General features: G+C 35.2%; 1 protein-coding gene across 1 annotated transcript; it reads left to right on the top strand.

Moving 5' to 3' along the window:
- The first annotated feature begins 10,044 nt into the window (after positions 1-10,044).
- LOC129241990 (uncharacterized) lies at positions 10,045-16,597 on the top strand. Its single transcript, XM_054878534.1, has 4 exons — positions 10,045-10,638; positions 10,702-11,197; positions 11,263-13,469; positions 16,493-16,597. The coding sequence occupies exons 1-4, from the start codon at positions 10,045-10,047 to the stop codon at positions 16,595-16,597; spliced, it is 3,402 nt and encodes a 1,133-aa protein (XP_054734509.1).
- The last annotated feature ends 3,591 nt before the right edge of the window (positions 16,598-20,188 follow it).

The raw sequence follows: 20,188 nt of genomic DNA, 5'->3' as shown, positions 1-20,188 counted from the left end.
AAAATTAAAGTTGCGGGCCAACCACTTGGCCCGTTAAGTTATACTTACTTTCGGGATCCTGGAATTAATTGTCTGTTCTTTGTGTTTTACAGTTACTTTATTGTATTCCTGAATATTAGCTGGTTGAAGATTACCGGTTAAAGCCCACTGGTTCAAGACTGCCCGCGCGGCGGCACACTCAGAACCTTTTATACTTAAACTAGCCTTATTCCTACCCTAACTCTGCTGACACAGCGGTTCCCACGATGTTGTGTATTTCGGGTGAAGTTGCTGTCTGCCGGATGCGCGTGTGGATCACGTTGCATTAAGCAGACGCACTGTCAGCATATTTCAATACACGGGTGTGCTTCTGCTGCAGGTGATCGAGTTAACTGTGGTGTTGACTTTTATGTTACATGTGTTGTTTACAAATAAATTGAATGCATTTTTAACTAGGACCGTTTTTTCGTCTAGTGTTGTAATTTCTAATTCTTTACTTGATATTAATTTACAACTTTTCGTTATTATACAATGAGTGCTGGTTTTTAGTTGTCTGAAATGTTTATTTTCTTTAAATTTCATAATTTTATCTTTATAAGTAAAAACTTCCTCTATTTCTGCTTCTATTTCTTTTTGATTCTTATTTGGTGGTGGTACAATTTTTCTTATTTTTATTTGTATGAATGATTTTGGAATTTTAATGCTTAATATTAAATAGGTTATATTAAAAGTTGCTATTCCTAGCTGTAAATATTTTAATTTATTGAAACCAATATTATTATTGGTAATTTCCTGATTTTTTAGAATATTTGGGTGAACTAGACCATATTTGGCTGCGACTACATTGTCTTGGATTTGTTCTATTTTACTTTTTATTAACTGAATTTTTGTCATCTGTTGTAAGTACATATGTTGTTGATTTTCTTCGCTATGAATTTACTTATACTACTAGCAAACCCGGCCCCCTTCGCTGGGCACACTAAAATAGAATAGATATGGTTTAGAACAGAAAATATATGGTTTTCATATTATTTATTTCTTTATTCTTTATTCAAGCGCTTTGGTATAAACAATATTTTTTGTTTTTCTATTTGTTTTTGAGTAAATATAAAATATAAATTGAAAATCAGGAAAAAAGAAGATTGTTTTTAAATTTCAAATCAAACCATATGAATAAACAATCGTCTTTTTTCCTGATCATCCATGAATTTTTCGTTTCAATTTATATGTTTTATTAAGCATTGGAGCTTTTTTAACCATTATCCATTTATATTTTTCAAAAAAAAAAAAAAACGAAAAAAATTGTTTTTTTCACGAACACATAATTTCATTCGGATTTCACATTAAATTCTCAAATTTCGTAAGAAATTATTCACTGTTCCAAAATCCACTCCAAAAAAATTCACAAACAATTTTTACATGTTGCACTTACGTTTTTTCCTTATGGCATCCAAATCAGAAAGAAATATTGACACATTGTAACCCACACTGTCAATTTGACAGTTCAGTTCCGCCCCAAGTGTTAAAAAAGTAAGCGACATTATGGCTGGTTCAAAAGAACGCTGTACCCGTTGCCAGTGCTCCGAATTACAACCAAATTTTACGAAACCCATTTTCAATACTTACTTAACAATGTGCGTAAGTTTGGTTTAATTCGGTGCAAAGACACAGCGGGTCCACGTTTTGGCATATATTTCGAGACCCTAGTATTCAATAGGTATGAAAATTACCCCGTATTAAAGCACTTATCAACAGCTTTCATTTGATACCCATATTGTACATACACAACCAAAGGTTACCCGGGTCCACGTTTTGACCTATATCTCGAGACCCTATCTACCAATAGGTATCCAAACTATACGGAAACCATCTTCAATACCTCCTTAACAATGTGTGTAAGTTTGGTTTAATTCGGTGCAAAGACACGGCGGGTCCACGTTTTGGCATATATTTCCAGACCCTAGTCATCAATAGGTATGAAAATTACCCCGTATTAAAGCAGTTATTAACAGCTTTCATTTCACACCCATATTGTACATACACAACCAAAGGTTACCCGGGTTCACGTTTTGATCTATATCTCGAGACCCTATCTACCAATAGGTATCCAAACTATACGGAAACCATCTTCAATGCCTCCTTAACAATGTGTGTAAGTTTGGTTTAATTCGGTTCAAAGACACAGCGGGTCCACGTTTTGGCATATATTTCGAGACCCTAGTGTTCAATAGGTGTGAAAATTACTCCGTATTAAAGCACTTATCAACAGCTTTCATTTGATATCCATACTGTACATACACAACCAAAGGCTACCCGGGTCCACGTTTTGGTCTCTATCTCGAGACCCTAGTCACGGAACGGATGGAAATACTCTGAACTAAAGCATTCACCACCAGCTTCCATTTGATACCCATATTGTACGTACACATCCGAAGGTTACCCGGGTCCACGTTTTGACCTATATCTCGAGACCCTATCTACCAATAGGAATCCAAACTATACGGAAACCATCTTCAATACCTACTTAACAATGTGTGTAAGTTTGGTTTAATTCGGTGCAAAGACACGGCGGGTCCACGTTTTAGCATATATTTCGAGACCCTAGTCATCAATAGGTAAGAAAATTACCCCGTATTAAAGCACTTATCAACAGCTTTCATTTGATACCCATATTGTACATACACAACCAAAGGTTACCCGGGTCCACGTTTTGACCTCTATCTCGAGACCCCAGTCACGGAGCGGCATGAAAAATACTCTGTACTAAAGCATTCACCAACAGCTTCAATTTGATATCCATATTGTACAAACACATTCTAGGGTCCACGTTTTGGTGTCTATCTCGAGACCCTAGTCACGGAGCGGCATGAAAAATACCCTGGACTAAAGCATTCACCAACAGCTTCCATTTGATAACATACACATCCGAAGGTTACCCGGGTCCACGTTTTGGCCTATATCTCGAGCCCTATTTCCAAAATAAAATATAATCCATGTTACTCGTGGATGATGTAGCTTTCGAATGGGGAAAGAATTTTTAAAATCGGTCCATTAGTTTTTGAGCCTATTCATTACAAACAAACAAAGTTTTCCTCTTTATAATATTAGTATAGATTAAGTCCTTTTTCAATTTCTTTCCTATCATCTTGTACAATATTTCTTATTTGTTTCATTGCCAAATTAAAATGTTCATTTATGTGTATTTGTTGATTCAACATTTCGTCCGTTTGTGTTAAATGTTTTTGAATTGTCTGTCTGTCGTCATCGTCCATTGTGCCAAATGTCCATTTTGCTACAGTACCTATTGCGTTTACAAGTCCTCTCTTATGTCTTTTTTCTATTGGTATTAATGTCATTAACTTATTTCTCGCTTCTAATAATTCTGTTTGAAATACATTTTTGTTAATTGTCTTTACTGGTATAGTATTTTCTGTCATTTCGTTAATAATATCTTCTATTTGTTTAACGTCAATTATATGGAGTACTATATCACTGTCCTTAAATATGTCTTGGTTTCTTATTTGTATGTCAACAAATCCTGTTTGGTCCGTTAGTTCCGTTAAAATTATCGTGGTGTTACTATGTCCTATCCATGTCAGTACTAATATCATAGTTAGTATCTGCAAATTTTAATGGTCTTTTAATGTTGTTAGGATGAACGTTTTCTAATTTTTACTTCCTATACTTTGGTTGTTCTTTATGCCTAACCGCTTTATAGTTCTTTATGAATCCTTCTGTTCTTTCTTCTTTATAGTCTTCCCTGGTTTTATTTAGATTGCTTATAATTTTATGCTTCTTTGCTTCTAAATTGCTTTTTATTATTTCCGGATCTATTTTATTGTCATGTACTGCGTTTGGTGTACATTTTATTGTTGAATGGAATCTATCATTGTAATTTCGTATGGCTTTCTGTATTGTGTAAGTGTTTAATTGATAAACCTTTTTCTAATTTATATAAAATTCTTAACTGTTCCGCGATAGTGTTGTGAAACCTTTCAATAGTCGCGCTCTAGCAAAGGCAGGACACTCACAGAGAAAGTGCTCAGTGCTATCCGCCTTCTCCAAGCATGACAGGCATACCGGGTCCTCGATGATTCCAATGGTGGTCATATGCTGACCCCATGGGTTGTGTCCTGTAATGATGCCGACCATCAACCGAATGTCTTTCCTTCTAAGTTTTAGTAGAAAATTTATACAGTTTTCTGTTCGGACTTGTCACAAAACACTTTGCAGTTCTGGAGCGTTCTAGACCGGACCATCGCTCTTTATGTAGATTGCTTACATAATCGTTGATCCAATTCTTGATTCCTGCGGGACTGATTCCGATTATTGGCTCTGGCCCCTGTGGGGGCCACCGCTGATCCACGGTTGGCCAATTCGTCGGCAATTTCGTTTCCTTGAACACCGGAGTGTCCTGGAACCCATATAAGTACAAGCCTGTTTTGTCTTGCGACAGAATTAAGCTTCTTCTTACATTCTTGAACAATCTTTGAGGTTTGCTTCGCGTTCTCCAGGGCCTTCAAAGCAGCCTGACTGTCACTGAAGACTCCAATCTGTTTCCCGCTCCATCTCCTCTCGATTATCCATTCGGCTACTTTTAGGATGGCAAAAACTTCTGTTTGGAAAACAGTTGCCATTCCCCCCATAGCATAGTGATACTTATTACTATCGTTTAAGTACCATCCGGCTCCAGACCCTATTTCAGTCTTGGACCCATCGGTAAAGAAAATATCCGTCAAACCTCCCTGCATGCATTCTGGATTGCTCCATTGCTCACGCAATGGAAATCTGACATCAAATTTCCATCCGAATGAAACTGTGGGTATCAGGTCATCTTTAGGTGCCAAAAACAGTGGATACTGCTCCGACAGCAACTTAAAGATTTCTCTGTGTCCCGAAGTTCCATCTTCGTGCCAGAAACTATATTTATGGAGTCTACACATTGCTTTTATTGCTTCCTGTTGTATCTTAAGATCCAGGGGGAGCGAATCAAGCATAGCATTTAGGGCATCACCAGAGGTTGTACTCATGGCACCCGTGATGTGTATAGTTCCCGGATTGTGAACTTAACCATGCTCCGTCGCCACCAGACCACAGAAGCATAAGTGATGATTGGTCTGATAAGTGCCGTGTATATCCATAGGACCACAGCAGGTTTCAGACCCCAAGTTTTGCCAAAGGCTCTACGGCATTGCTGAAAAATCTTCAATGCACGATTCACCTTCAATGTCAAACTGATTGGTCTAAAATTTTTTGGGAATAGGGAATAGTCATCTTTTCCTGGTTTCGGAATAAATACTACTCTTACGCGTCGCCATTGGGATGGTATATAACCAAATGCAAGACAGGCTGTGAAGATCCTTTTCAGGGCCTCAATCAGCCTGTCTCCCCCTTTTTCAAGGATTGCTGGATATATTCCGTCAGATCCAGGGACTTAAAGTTCTCAAAGGAAGATAAGGAAAACCTTATCGATTCCCTTGTCACTATCCGACTAGCAATATACCAGCTGTACCTAGAGGTTCCACCGTTGCCACCGTTATTGTTCATGCCACTCTCAGCTTCAGAGAGAGTTCTACTACCCGGAAAATGGGTTTCGAGTAGAGCATTAAACGTTTCCGACTTGGAAATGGTGTATGAACCATCAGGTTTTCGAATGGAATCCAGCCTTACTGAGCGGTCTAAATGAAGGACCTTACAAAGTCTCGCTGTTTCCCTCATTTCTTCGACGTTACTGCAGAAATTTCTATAGGATTCAAGTTTGGCTTGCCGTACTTTTTTCTTATATTCTCTCTGTGTAAGTCGATGATTGGCCCAGTCCTCTTCTGTTTTGGTCTTCAAGGCCTTATTAAGAAGTTTCCTGGACCGTACACGAAGCTTCGACAGTTCAGGGTTCCACCAAGGAACCGCTTTCCCCTGTCTGCTTTGCCTGAGTGGACACAGTTCCTCAAAGCAATTGATTAAAGTACCTTCTAATTTCTTAGTAGCATCTTCAATCATTTCTGCTGATTTGAGTTTTTTCAGGTTTGGTAATCGCTCTGTTACAAGCTCACCATACCTGTCCCAGTCCACATTTCGAGGATTCCTACCGGAAGGTATTGATATTGTGTCAATTCCCAGTCGGAATTCGATAAGACGATGATCAGAAAGAGAGTCCTCTTCCAAAACTCGCCATCGGTTGATTTGATTTCCAACTGACCTATTGGTAAGTGTTAAATCAATCACCTCTTGTCTCCTTCTGGTCACAAAAGTTGGTTTGTTACCAGTGTTTTGGATGACCAAATCGGATGACAGGATAAAATCCAGTAACTTGAGACCTCTGGGGTTGCATTTGCTGCTTCCCTACACAATGTTCTGTGAATTTGCGTCACAGCCCACTATTAGCCCCAGATTATTGGATTCTGCGTACTTGACCACTTCTCTTAGGTCCCTCGAAGGAGGTGGCTGTAAAGAGTCGTAGGGTAGGTAGGCCGAAACTATGATAGCTTCGACACTGTTCCCACTTTTCAAGTACTTTATTTTTGCAGCAACGATATCTCCAGAGCATAGCTCTTTTAACATCGTGTGTTCGATCAACCTCGGCATGATAATACATACTCGCGGTCTCACATTCCCTTCACAATGAAGTATTTGTCCCCACGACATAGCACTTAGACCACAAATACGCTTGTGACATACCCATGGTTCTTGTATAAGTATTATGTGTGGGTTTGTTTGCAGTTTTGCATGCCTACGGCACAACAATGGTAATATGATTTCTATCATTCAAGTGGTACGCTGCTCCGAACTTTGAGAATTTATCTATAACTGTTAAAAAATGGTTTCCCTTCATGACATACGTATTATATCTATGTGTATAATTTCATTTTTCTTTACTGGTGTTTCTGAGAAACTTAATTTTTGCAGAGAACGTAAATTCATAGAGAAGGCGCAGTCCCGGCCCGTTCCTCCTAACAAAATACGGGTAGGAAAATGAAATCAGCACAAGTTAACAGTAGGAAATTAATTAATATGGCTGCCAGAGAGAAATGAGAGGGAGAGAGTGATACGCAAGTGTGAAAAAATGTAGTTTACATTAGCTTACATTTGCTTGCGTACAGAACAGAGTTGTTCATTTGATATGTCCATATGATTTGTATGCATGTTTACAGATTTGTTCTTTTTGGTTTTTTTATGAAAATTGCGCGTAATTGTATGTATGATTGTTTATCTATATATATAAAAATGAAATGATGTTCGTTCGTCCGCATTTTTTTGGGCCGATACGAGGCCAATTTTATTCGTTCTTTTTTCATATTATAGGGATCCACTAGGGGAAGGTTTTTAGCAAAAAAAAATTTCTTTTAAATATTTTCTTCATATAAAAAAAAGAAAAAATCAAAATATTGTCCAAAACAAAACTTGCTCGATTGTTAGATTAAAGTAAGTTTCGAATCGACATTCATTTTATGTGTACAACTTTTTTTGAATTTTTTGTATTTGTATTGTGATACAGAAATGTATTGTATACAGAAATTTCAAATGATTCGAATGAAAAATTTTTTTTTTTTTTTTATTTCTTCCATAAAATATTACACCTGTCGTTAGACAATAAGTAATTTGATTTACAAAAAGATGGAATGAGAGTGATATTAAAGGGCCAATGCCCCCAAGCTCATTTAGAAGAAGTATATACATATTATTTAAAAACAAGTGGTTAACAAACAATGACATATACGATTAGTTGACAATTGATTACAAGTATTTTGCAAGATCTGTAGGTGTTTGACGGTTAAGCCGACTTTGGGTAGATTTTTCTTTATTTGGTAGTCTTCTCATCATAGGATTTGTATGCGTTAATAGTCTATTTATGTGTCTTCTGCTAGCGCTTTGTATTGTTTCATCAATAGTATCGATGTCAAGGTTGCGATGAATATCTGCGTTAGGTATGTACCAAGGTGCATAAGTTAAGGTCCTAAGTATTTATGAAAATAATGTTTCAATTCAATTGAGCAATGCGTTCTTTGACCAATTCTATATGGAAATGAATGCGTTTGCAAACGATGTTTTCGGCTATGAACAAATGTTGGAATCGAATGAAAATAGAAAGAAACGCGAAATGATAAAAAAAATTCTTGGAAAATTTAAAATGAGTGGTGCTTCATTGGAAAAATTCAAAGGTAATAAGAACATACACAAGATAAAGATGGAATTCGAATTTTTAAATTTATTTTGTTAATTTCTCATTTTTTCAGAAGTACACCAGACAACAACTCATTCCAACTCTGATTTTGAAATCCTGTTGGAATTGCTGATCGATAATTTTGTCACTATAATGGTCAATGGAAATTTGCGTGTAACAGACCGTGCATATTATTTACCATATCAACTTCTTATGGAACATATGGACCAAATGAACACAAAAAAATAATTTAGTTTTGTTTTGATTTTTTGCAACATTTTGGTTTTCAGTTAATACAATAAAAACAATACTGTTTTTTCGTGAACACAAAATTCTAAATTTATTACGTTGTTTGTTTAGAATTTTTTTAGAAAAAAAGTAAATTTTTTGGTTTTGAGGAAATTTGTTTATTGTTGCTATTTGTGAAAGCGTAGATATTTGTAAGTATTTGACTATAATCCTAAAAGTTAATGGAATACCACTATGACACATAGAAAACATTTTTTCAAAGGGGTGTTTTCGAAAATTATAAAAAAAATTGTTTTAAAAAATTTTGAAGAAATAAAGTAAAATAAAAAAATTTCGAAAGCATGAAATTTTTTCAAAACCAAATTTTCCTCAAAAAGATAAAAGAAATTTCTTCGAAGAGGTGTTTTTCTAAAATTACAAAAAAAAAATTTCAAAAATTTTAAACAAATAAAATAAAATAAAACTTTTTCAAGGGTATGAAATTTTTTCAAAACAAAATTTTCTGAAAACCAAACAAAATTAAAAAAAAAAATTTTCAAAGCATTTCATATTCCACTATTAATAGAGAATACATTTTTTCGAGGGGGTGTTTTTCAAAGCGGACAAAAATCTTTTTTAACAAATCAATTTAAACTTTTACAAAAGTATGAAATTTTTTCAAGAACAAAATTTTCTCAAAAACGTGAAATTAAAAAAAAGTTGTTTTTTCAAAATATTTAATTTTCAGCAATTAACTGAGAAGAAATTTGTTAGAGCGAAGTGTTTTTCAAAACTTCAAAAAACACTTTTTAACCAAAAAAAATAAACCTTTTTTCAAAAACAACAGGAATGATAACATTGCCTACCAATTTCTGCACTTTTGCACAGTCTAAAGAGGCATTGATACAGAGTGTATTTCCAAACATAGTTCAACATTACAAAAACCATGATTGGCTCAGCGAAAGAGCAATTTTAGCTGGGAAAAATAAGGACGTCAATGATATAAATTCAGATATTTTAGATCAAATACCTGGTGACATAGTTGCGTATAAGTCAATGGACACTATTACTGATCAAGATGAGGTCGTAAATTATCCAACTGAATTCTTAAACTCACTCGATTTGCCAAGCTTACCACCTCATCTTCTTCTTCTATCTATCTATATATATAAAAATGAAATGAAGTTACGAGGCCAATTTTATTCGTTCTTTTTTCATATTATAGGGATCCACTAGGGGAAGGTTTTTAGCAAAAAAAAATTTCTTTTAAATATTTTCTTCACATAAAAAAAAAGAAAAAATCAAAATATTGTACAAAACAAAACTTGCTCGATTCTTAGATTAAAGTAAGTTTCGAATCGACATTCATTTTATGTGTACAAAAATATATTAGAAAAAAATTTTATAGTTTTTCAAAACATTTGATTTTCAACTATTAACAAAGAAGATATTTCATTTATAGGTTGAATAGAATTCACGTTGAACAAAAATTTATTAGTGTGTGCATCGACAATAATACGTACATATTTGCTGTGAATTATCTTCGCTGTTGCTTTGTGAGATTACATTAATGGACTATTCAATATTTTCGTTATTATAGTATTTATTGATGCTTTTTAGTGTTCCTTATTGCGAACAGGTGAACATTTTGAAAGTGTGGTTTTCGACGATTTTTAAAAATGCCGAAACGATCTGATCTTGGCCGTAAATCGCGCAATACACGTAATCGTGCTGCAAGGAGAAATGAAGAGACTGCAGAGCAACGAAGTCAGCATAATGAGCAAAGTAGACAACGTATGGACAGATCACGTTCTGCTCATTCGAATGAAAAACGGGAAACACGTAATAATAATGATCGTGAAAGAATGAGACGAAATCGTGCAGTGCAAGGTCAACAAAATACGAACATGAATCAGCGTATTAGGAGACAGAGGTCAATTGTACAAAATCTCAACGGAGCAGCGTTTGCATATAATAATTTGTATGATTATAGTTTGCACAATTCTGTTGTAATTGGAACCATGACTGATGTTTGCAAACATTGTAAGGCACTGAAATTTCAAAATGAAACCGATGGTCTTTGTTGTTCCGGTGGAAAAGTTAAACTACCGGAATTAAAACTTCCCCCTGAACCATTACGTTCATTTGTATCGGGAACAACACCATTATCAAGGCATTTTTTGGACAAAATTCAAACGTATAATTCCTGTTTTCAAATGACATCGTTTGGTGCTTCGAAAATAATCACAGATAATTTCATGCCAACATTCAAGGTAATTTGTCTTTATAATACGGAAGTTTGTGAAATTTACAGTTTTGCAAATTCTTCCACACAGATTCAAGGACAAATTTACCATCAAGTCGGATCTTTATTACCATTCGCGGATGCAAATTATGAGTTTTTACAAATTTATTTTATTGGTAATACCGAAGATGAAATTGATCGACGCTGTACAATTGCCACTAATGCTCGACGAGCAATAGTTGGAGAACTGACAGAATTTTTCCATGCTCATAATTTATTGGTTCGATTGTTCAAAACAGCGATGGATCGAATGCCATCAGACAACCATAAAATTGTGATTCGTCCAGACAAAGTACCTGTAGGCGAACACTCTAGACGATTCAATGCTCCCACTATCGACGATGTTGCAATTGTAATTGTTGGCCAAGATTTTCAAAAGCGTGATATTGTGCTTCATCGTAGAACAAACGAGCTAACACGTGTGTCTGAAACGCATCGTTGCTACGATGCTTTACAATATCCAATATTATTTTGGGAAGGCGAAGATGGCTATCATTTCAATATAAAAATGATAAACCCAGCTACAGGTAACTGAAAAAAAATTCACATATGATAATAATAATCTCACAAAGGTGATTTGTTTTTAATTCAGGCGCACAAACGAATAAAAAAGTTAGCGCTATGAATTATTATTCATATCGATTAATGATTCGTGAAAATGAAGAATCTCACATTCTGAAATGCAGAAGATTGTTCCACCAATTTGTCGTGGATATGTATGCAAAAATTGAGACCGAGCGCTTAAACTATATCAAATTCAACCAGACTAAGTTACGGTCCGAGGAATACATTCACTTACGGGATGCAGTGAATAACGATGGAAATGTGAATGACATCGGTAGAATGATCATATTACCAGCAACATATACTGGTAGCCCGCGACACATGCATGAATATGCCCAGGATGCCATGGCGTATGTTCGCGCTTATGGGCGGCCGGATCTGTTTATTACTTTTACATGCAATCCGCAATGGAGTGAAATCAAAGACCATTTATTTCCTGGCCAATCCCCAATTGATCGACACGACCTAACTGCACGTATTTTCAAACAAAAACTAAAATCACTTATGGACTTTATTGTCAAACATAGAGTGTTTGGAGAGGTGCGTTGTTATATGTATTCCGTTGAATGGCAAAAGCGGGGATTACCGCACGCACACATTTTGATTTGGTTGGTTGATAAAATTACACCGGATCAAATTGATAGTGTGATATCAGCTGAAATACCGGATCAAATGATTGATCCAGATTTGTTCGAAGTCGTCACAAAAAATATGATACATGGACCTTGCGGTGCATTGAATCTGAACTCTCCGTGCATGATTGATGGAAAATGTTCGAAGCGATACCCACGAGCATTAATTTCGGATACGGTCACAGGTGACGATGGATATCCGGCATATCGTCGTCGATCAACTGATGCCAATGGTAAATCAACGATAATTAAGATGAGAAATCAAAATGTTGAAGTTGACAATCGTTGGATTGTTCCATATTGTCCATTGTTGTCCAAAACATTCAAAGCGCATATTAACGTGGAATACTGTAATTCCGTAAAATCAATTAAATACATTTGCAAATATGTAAATAAAGGAAGCGATATGGCTGTATTCGGTGCAGTCCAAAATGACAACGACGAGATTAAAAAATATCAAATGGGGCGTTATATAAGCAGTAACGAAGCGATATGGCGAATTTTTTCATTCCCAATCCACGAAAGACATCCAACAGTCGTTCATTTAGCGGTTCACCTTGAAAATGGCCAACGCGTTTATTTTACTCCTGAAAATGCAGCGCTTAGAGCAACAAGTGCACCGATTACAACTTTGACTGCCTTTTTTCATTTATGTCAATCGGACAATTTTGCAAGAACATTGCTATATGCAGAAGTGCCACAATATTTCACATGGGATAAATCCAGGATAACATTTCAAAGGCGAAAACAAGGCAAACCAGTTCAAGGTCATCCTAATGTGTTCTCAACAGATGCATTAGGACGCATTTATACAGTTCATCCAAATAATGCTGAGTGTTTTTACCTGCGATTGTTGTTAGTTAATGTTCGTGGCCCAACATCATTCCAAGCTTTAAGAACAATTAATGGTGAATTGTGCGCTACATATCGTGAAGCATGTCAAAAATTAAATTTGTTGGAGGATGATAAGCATTGGGAAGATACGCTTGCCGTTTCAGCTGTAATAGCCAGTCCACATCAAATACGAACATTATTTTCGATAATAATTGCAATGTGCTCCCCATCTAATCCATTGGAATTATGGAATAATTTCAAAGATTATATGGCAGATGATATTTTAAACCAAATGCGTCGAGCTACTGCAAATTATGAGTTGGAATTCAATTTGGAAATTTACAATGAAGCATTGATAAGGATTAACGACATTTGTTTGTCGATGTCAAACAAATCGTTAGTACAATTGGGCATGCCAGCAGCAAATCGTCCAGTGCATGATATGTTCAATCGAGAATTGGAGCGTGAATACCATTATGATTGTAATGAACTAAACACATTTGTAACATCAAATTTAACGAAATTGAATGACCAACAGCAACATGTTTATGTTACAATCATGAATAATGTTAGCCATGGAACTGGTGGATTGTTTTTCTTGGATGCTCCTGGGGGAACAGGAAAGACCTTTTTGATTTCATTGCTATTAGCAACAATTCGATCAAATAATAACGTTGCATTGGCACTCGCTTCTTCCGGAATTGCGGCTACATTACTGGAAGGCGGTCGCACAGCACATTCTGCATTAAAGTTGCCTTTGAATATGCAGGTAAATGAAACACCAACATGCAATATTTCGAAAACTTCTGGAATGGCAAAAGTTCTTAAAGTATGTAAGCTCATCGTATGGGACGAGTGTACTATGGCACACAAGAAATCATTAGAAGCACTTGATAGAACTTTGAAAGATCTACGAGGAAGCCAAGCAGTCTTTGGAGGTGCCATGATTTTATTGGCTGGAGATTTCAGGCAAACGTTACCTGTGATCCCAAAATCTACGGCCGCAGATGAAATCAATGCATGCTTAAAATCATCGTATTTATGGAGACATGTAAACACGCTTACACTTACCACAAACGTACGTGTTCAACTACAGAACGATCCGTCAGCAGCTGAATTTTCACACCAATTACTGAAAATCGGAAATGGCCAAATGCCTGTCGATCAAACAGGAATGATTACATTGCCTAAGAATTTCTGCACTTTTGCACAGTCGAAAGAGGCATTGACACAGAGTGTATTTCCAAATATAGTTCAACATTACAAAAACCATGATTGGCTCAGCGAAAGAGCAATTTTAGCTGGGAAAAATAAGGACGTCAATGATATAAATTCAGATATTTTAGATCAAATACCTGGTGACATAGTTGCGTATAAGTCAATGGACACTATTACTGATCAAGATGATGTCGTAAATTATCCAACTGAATTCTTAAACTCACTCGATTTGCCAGGCCTACCACCTCATAATTTACGATTAAAAATTGGAGCACCGATTATTATGCTGCGCAACATTAATGTGCCACGACTTTGCAACGGTACCAGACTCGCTGTGAAGAAGCTAATGGGTAACGTTATCGAAGCAACAATTTTGAAAGGGAAGTACCAGGGAGAAGACGTTTTGATACCCAGAATTCCACTGATTCCGACGGATTTACCATTCGATTTCAAACGATTGCAGTTCCCTATTCGCCTTGCCTTCGCTATGACAATTAATAAAGCGCAAGGACAGTCTCTACAAATGTGCGGTATTAATTTAGAATACCCAATTTTTTCTCATGGACAATTGTATGTAGCTTGCTCACGAGTAGGCAAACCATCGTCATTATTCATTTACGCCAAAGATGGAAAAACCAAAAACGTTGTCTACAAAAAAGTGTTACAATAAAGTTCGAATTAAATTGTATCAAAGAATTTGCCCTTGCGCCTATTAATTGTCATAGCGAAGGCAAGGTGAATAGGGAACTGCAAACGTTTGAAATCGAATGGTAAATCCGTTGGAATCAGTGGAATTCTGGGTATCAAAATGTCTTCTCCTTCTTTGTATTTCCCTTTCAAAGTCTGGTACCGTTGCAAAGTCGTGGCACATTAATGTTGCGCAGCATATAATCGGTGCTCCAATTTTTAATCGTAAATTATGAGGTAGTAGGCCTGACAAATCGAGTGAGTTTAAGAATTCAGTTGCATAATTTACGGCATCATCTTGATCAGTAAATAGTGGCCATTGACTTACTTATATGCAACTATGTCACCAGGTATTTGATCCAAAATAGCTACATTTATATCATTTACGTCCTTATTTTTCCCAGCTAATCAATGCCTCTTTAGACTGTGCAAAAGTGCAGAAATTGTTAGGGAATGTAATTATTCCTGTTGGATCGACAGACATTTGGCCATTTCCGATTTTCAGTAATTGGTGTGAAAATTCAGCTGCCGACGGATCGTTCTGTAGTTGAACACGTACGTTTGTAGCACGTGTAAGCGTGTTTACATGTCTCCATAAATACGATGATTGTAAGCATGCATTGATTTCATCTGCAGCAGATTTTGGGATCACAGGTAAGGTTTGCCTGAAATCATGGCCATACGATGAGCTTACATACTTTAAGAACTTTTGCCATTCCAGATGTTTTCGAAATATTACATGTTGGTGTTTCATTTACCTGCATATTCAAAGGCAACTTAAATGCAGAATGTGCTGTGCGACCGCCTTCAAGTAATGTAGCCGCAATTCCGGAAATAGCGAGTGCCAATGCAAAGTTGCTAATATCAATGAAATCAAAAAGGTCTTTTCTGTTCCCCCAGGAGCATCGAAGAAAAACAATCCACCAGTTCTATGGCTAACATTATTCATAATTGTATCACCAACAGCAACATGGGTCATTCAATTTCTTTAAATTTGATATTACAAATGTGTTTAATTCATTACAACAACTCGATTGAGAACTTCGGATTGTGTTTTCGTTTCGTGATGAACAATTTCAACTATGAAAATTTAGTTTATAACAGTAATCAATTTATAGCCAAATAAATTATAGAAGTTTATTATACGTTATCTCCTTTTTAAGCCCTTTTTGGGAGAATATAAATAAGTTTTAAAATTATGCCAAAGACATACAAAATAATAATCATAACCTATTGTATATATCAAAAGAAAAATAAGTTTTAAACTCCTAGATAAATACAAATGTATGATAGGATAATGCTAAATAATCTAATTTTATCATAACTTTGTAAACTCCTATGTTAAAATGATTTTGGGCAATAAATGAAATGAAATGAAAATTGAGAACTGGAGCGTGAATACCATTATGATTGTAATGAACTAAACACAACAACAGCAACATGTTTATGTTACAATCATGAATAATGTTAGCCATGGAACTGGTGGATTGTTTTTCTTGGATGCTCCTGGGGGAACAGGAAAGACCTTTTTGATTTCATTGCTATTAGCAACAATTCGATCAAATATTAACGTTGCATTGGCACTCGCTTCTTCCGGAATTGCGGCTACATTACTGGAAGGCGGTCGCACAGCACATTCTGCATTAAAGTTGCCTTTGAATATGCAGGTAAATGAAACACCAACATGCAATATTTCGAAAACATCTGGAATGGTAAAAGTTCTTAAAGTATGTAAGCTCATCGTATGGCCATGATTTCAGGCAAACCCTACCTGTGATCCCAAAATCTACGGCTGTAGATGAAATCAATGCATGTTTAAAATCATCGTATTTATCGAGACATGTAAACACGCTTACACTTACCACAAACGTACGTGTTCAACTACAGAACGATCCGTCAGCAGCTGAATTTTCACACCAATTACTGAAAATGGGAAATGACCCAATGTCTGTCGATCCAACAGGAATGATTACATTGCCTAACAATTTCTGAACTTTTGCACAGTCTAAAGAGGCATTGATACAGAGTGTATTTCCAAACATAGTTCAACACTACAAAAACAATGACTGGCTCAGCGAAAGAGCAATTTTAGCTGGGAAAAATAAGGACGTAAATGATATAAATGTAGCTATTTTGGATCAAATACCTGGTGACATAGTTGCATATAAGTAAGTCAATGGACACAATTTACTGATCAAGATGATGTCGTAAATTATGCAACTGAATTCTAAAAATTGGAGCACCGATTATTATGCTGCGCAACATTAATGTGCCACGACTTTGCAACGGTACCAGACTCGCTGTGAAGAAGCTAATGGGTAACGTTATCGAAGCAACAATTTTGAAAGGGAAGTACCAAGGAGAAGACGTTTTGATACCCAGAATTCCACTGATTCCGACGGATTTACCATTCGATTTCAAACGATTGCAGTTCCCTATTCGCCTTGCCTTCGCTATGACAATTAATAAAGCGCAAGGACAGTCTCTACAAATGTGCGGTATTAATTTAGAATACCCAATTTTTTCTCATGGACAATTGTATGTAGCTTGCTCACGAGTAGGCAAACCATCGTCATTATTCATTTACGCCAAAGATGGAAAAACCAAAAACGTTGTCTACAAAAAAGTGTTACAATAAAGTTCGAATTAAATTGTATCAAAGAATTTGCTTTGTTTCGTATTAATTTTATTCTCTTTCAGCAAATCATTGAATTTATCGCCTAGCGAAGTGGGCGAGGGTACGCTAGTATACATATATTAGCAAAGGACATATGTATATTAGCTTTACATATATGAAAATTGCGCCAAATATTGGAAAAAATGTATGATTGCATTAGATTTGATTTTGATTGGATAAATGTATATATGTACATATATGAAAATTGCGGCAAATTAATGAAAAGCTCTTATGATTGCTTGTAACCAATTGAACTTTGGTTTCAATGTAATTCGAAAAGAAATGCATGTATGCATGCATGTTTATATACATATTATATATTAGCATAGCATATGTATTAGGTTATGAAAATTGCGCGAAATTGTATGTATGCATGTTTATATACTTATATTAGCATAGGACATACCTATGTATGTAATTAAGTTATGAAAATTGCGCGAAATATTATGTATGCATGTTTATATACGTATATTAGCAAAGGACATATGTATATTAGCTTTACATATATGAAAATTGCGCCAAATATCGGAAAAAATGTATGATTGCATTAGATTTGATTTTGATTGGATAAATGTATATATGTAGATTTTTCTCTATCTTTCAGGTTTTCCTTTTATCTTCTTTTTCAGGTAGCACCTGAGCCTAGATTTTTAAACCACTACAATTTTCACTTAATCACGATGGATTGAGAGTAGTGTTTTAAAAATCAGATAAATCGCGTTGACTTAATCGATGTCAATATCGAAGTCGTGTGAGAAATTGTTATAGTATGAGAACAATTTCGTAATTCGTGCTTTCACAATTTTATATATTTTTTTTTTCATTTCAGGAAATGTATTGTAATATATATACATACATATACATATAAGAGTACTTAAATTACTTGTGAATAAAAATAAAAAATTAAAATTAAATTAAAATTAAATTAAAATTATTTCATTTTCTTAAGGATAATAATATTTATTTGGTAAGAAGAACTTAAATGACCATATACCAATAATTTAATTCGACAGGATTTCCTTACAAAATCAATATATTCGTTCAGCTAAATCAAATGAACATCTGCATATGAAAAATCGTTCATATGGACGTGCAAAAGCAAACACGCATACACATAAATACATGCCTACAAACTTCCATAGACATACATACATATGAGGTTGTGAGCACTTGCGACAGAAATCAAGAAATCCAGCGCGCATTCATAGGCGCAGCGCACATTCATTGGCACAGCATTGTGCATATACACATATTTACATACATATATTGATGCATACATGTATTGATGCATACATATATACGGAGCCGCGGCCACTCGACTTGACAAAAATTCAAGATTTACCAAATATTGGCAAATAATTCAACGCGAAATATTCCAATATTGACTATTTTCGAATGGTCGCGAAAATTGGCATATGGGCGGCTCGTTTTATGAATGAAAGTACTTTGCTCGTAGAAATATGAGCTCGAACTTATCAATGAATTCGTTTTTGTTGTGCTTTTTAATATTTGAAACTGTTCAACGCCGTCGCGGATAAATAATCATGGCCGCAGCAGCTACGCCTAGGAATGCATTTTGTTCTTGTAGTCGCTAGGCTTAGAATTTTAGTTTTGGAAGCATACACATGTAGAGGCATAAAGTAAGTATGTGCGGTTATATTATATGTATACATGTAAACAGTAGAAACATTTACGTACATATGTATGTACATTGTCCCAACATATGTATTCATATATGCATATATACATACATATGTTTATGTACGCGAATACCGTTTAGATGAGTTGTTTTGCATATGTTAGGAATATGTTTGCATAGGTTTGTCTATTTGCTTTTGAATTTTTTATATGTAGATACATATGAGCTGTGTTTTGAGGCAGGTCAAGATTTTTTTCTGCCCACATGAATATGGATGGTAGATGTTATATCTATTTAGTATATGAATATATGTACATACATACATATGGATATAAAAATTTAAAAAGGACACATATTGTTGAATAATAAGCGTTGATGCAAATGAATGGTTTACAAAACCAATTTTTTATGTGAATATTTTGAAATTATTTTGATAATGCACTTAATATCAATACAATTTAGTTAATTAGATACTTAAAATTTCACATTCATGCATGCATATACTTAGAATTAATTTATTCATCTCACAAGAAATAATCCATTTGCGCATGCAAAATGCCGACGGCAAATAAGCATGAAAAAGAAATGTGATTTTTGCATACATACATACATATGTATATTAGAAATACGTTTGCATACGTTTGTCTATTTGCTTTGAATTCTTTATATGCAGATGTATATGAGAGGTGTATGAGCTGGGTTTTGAGGCAAGCCATGTTTTTTTCTGCCTACATGAATATGGATGGCCACATGAAGATGGAATGGTTTACAAAGTTATTTTTTGTGTTATGATATTTGAATAATTTTGATAATACACCTAAATTCAAAACAATTTAGTCAATTAGATACTTAAAATTTCATATTCATGCATGCATATACTTAGAATTATTATTATTATTATTTATTAGAGAAATATGAAATTTAACACTAACTGATAGAGCACTCTAGCTACTTAGGCCTACGGTGATATTGCGTTACTTAGAATTGATTTATTCATCTCACAAGAAATAATCCATTTGCGCATGCAAAATGCCGACGGTAAATAAGCATGAAAGAAAAATGTACAAGTCTGCTGTTATTTTCTTTTCCCTAACATCAAATCATGGCATTTTACATTTCAATGCAAACGCTATATTTATTTCTGTTGACTACGCTCCGCTATGTTAACTCTCTACTGTTAACTTCCTACCCTCGTTTTGATGTGTTTTGACATTTAACCTGCCCATTCGTTCCTGAGCCTTCTCTATGAATTTACGTTCTCTGATTT

This window comes from Anastrepha obliqua, chromosome 3 (assembly GCF_027943255.1).
Source record: "Anastrepha obliqua isolate idAnaObli1 chromosome 3, idAnaObli1_1.0, whole genome shotgun sequence".
NCBI classification, from domain to species: domain Eukaryota; kingdom Metazoa; phylum Arthropoda; class Insecta; order Diptera; family Tephritidae; genus Anastrepha; species Anastrepha obliqua.
Note: the sequence above shows the minus strand (reverse complement) of the source record. Positions and strands in the feature narration are given on the sequence as shown.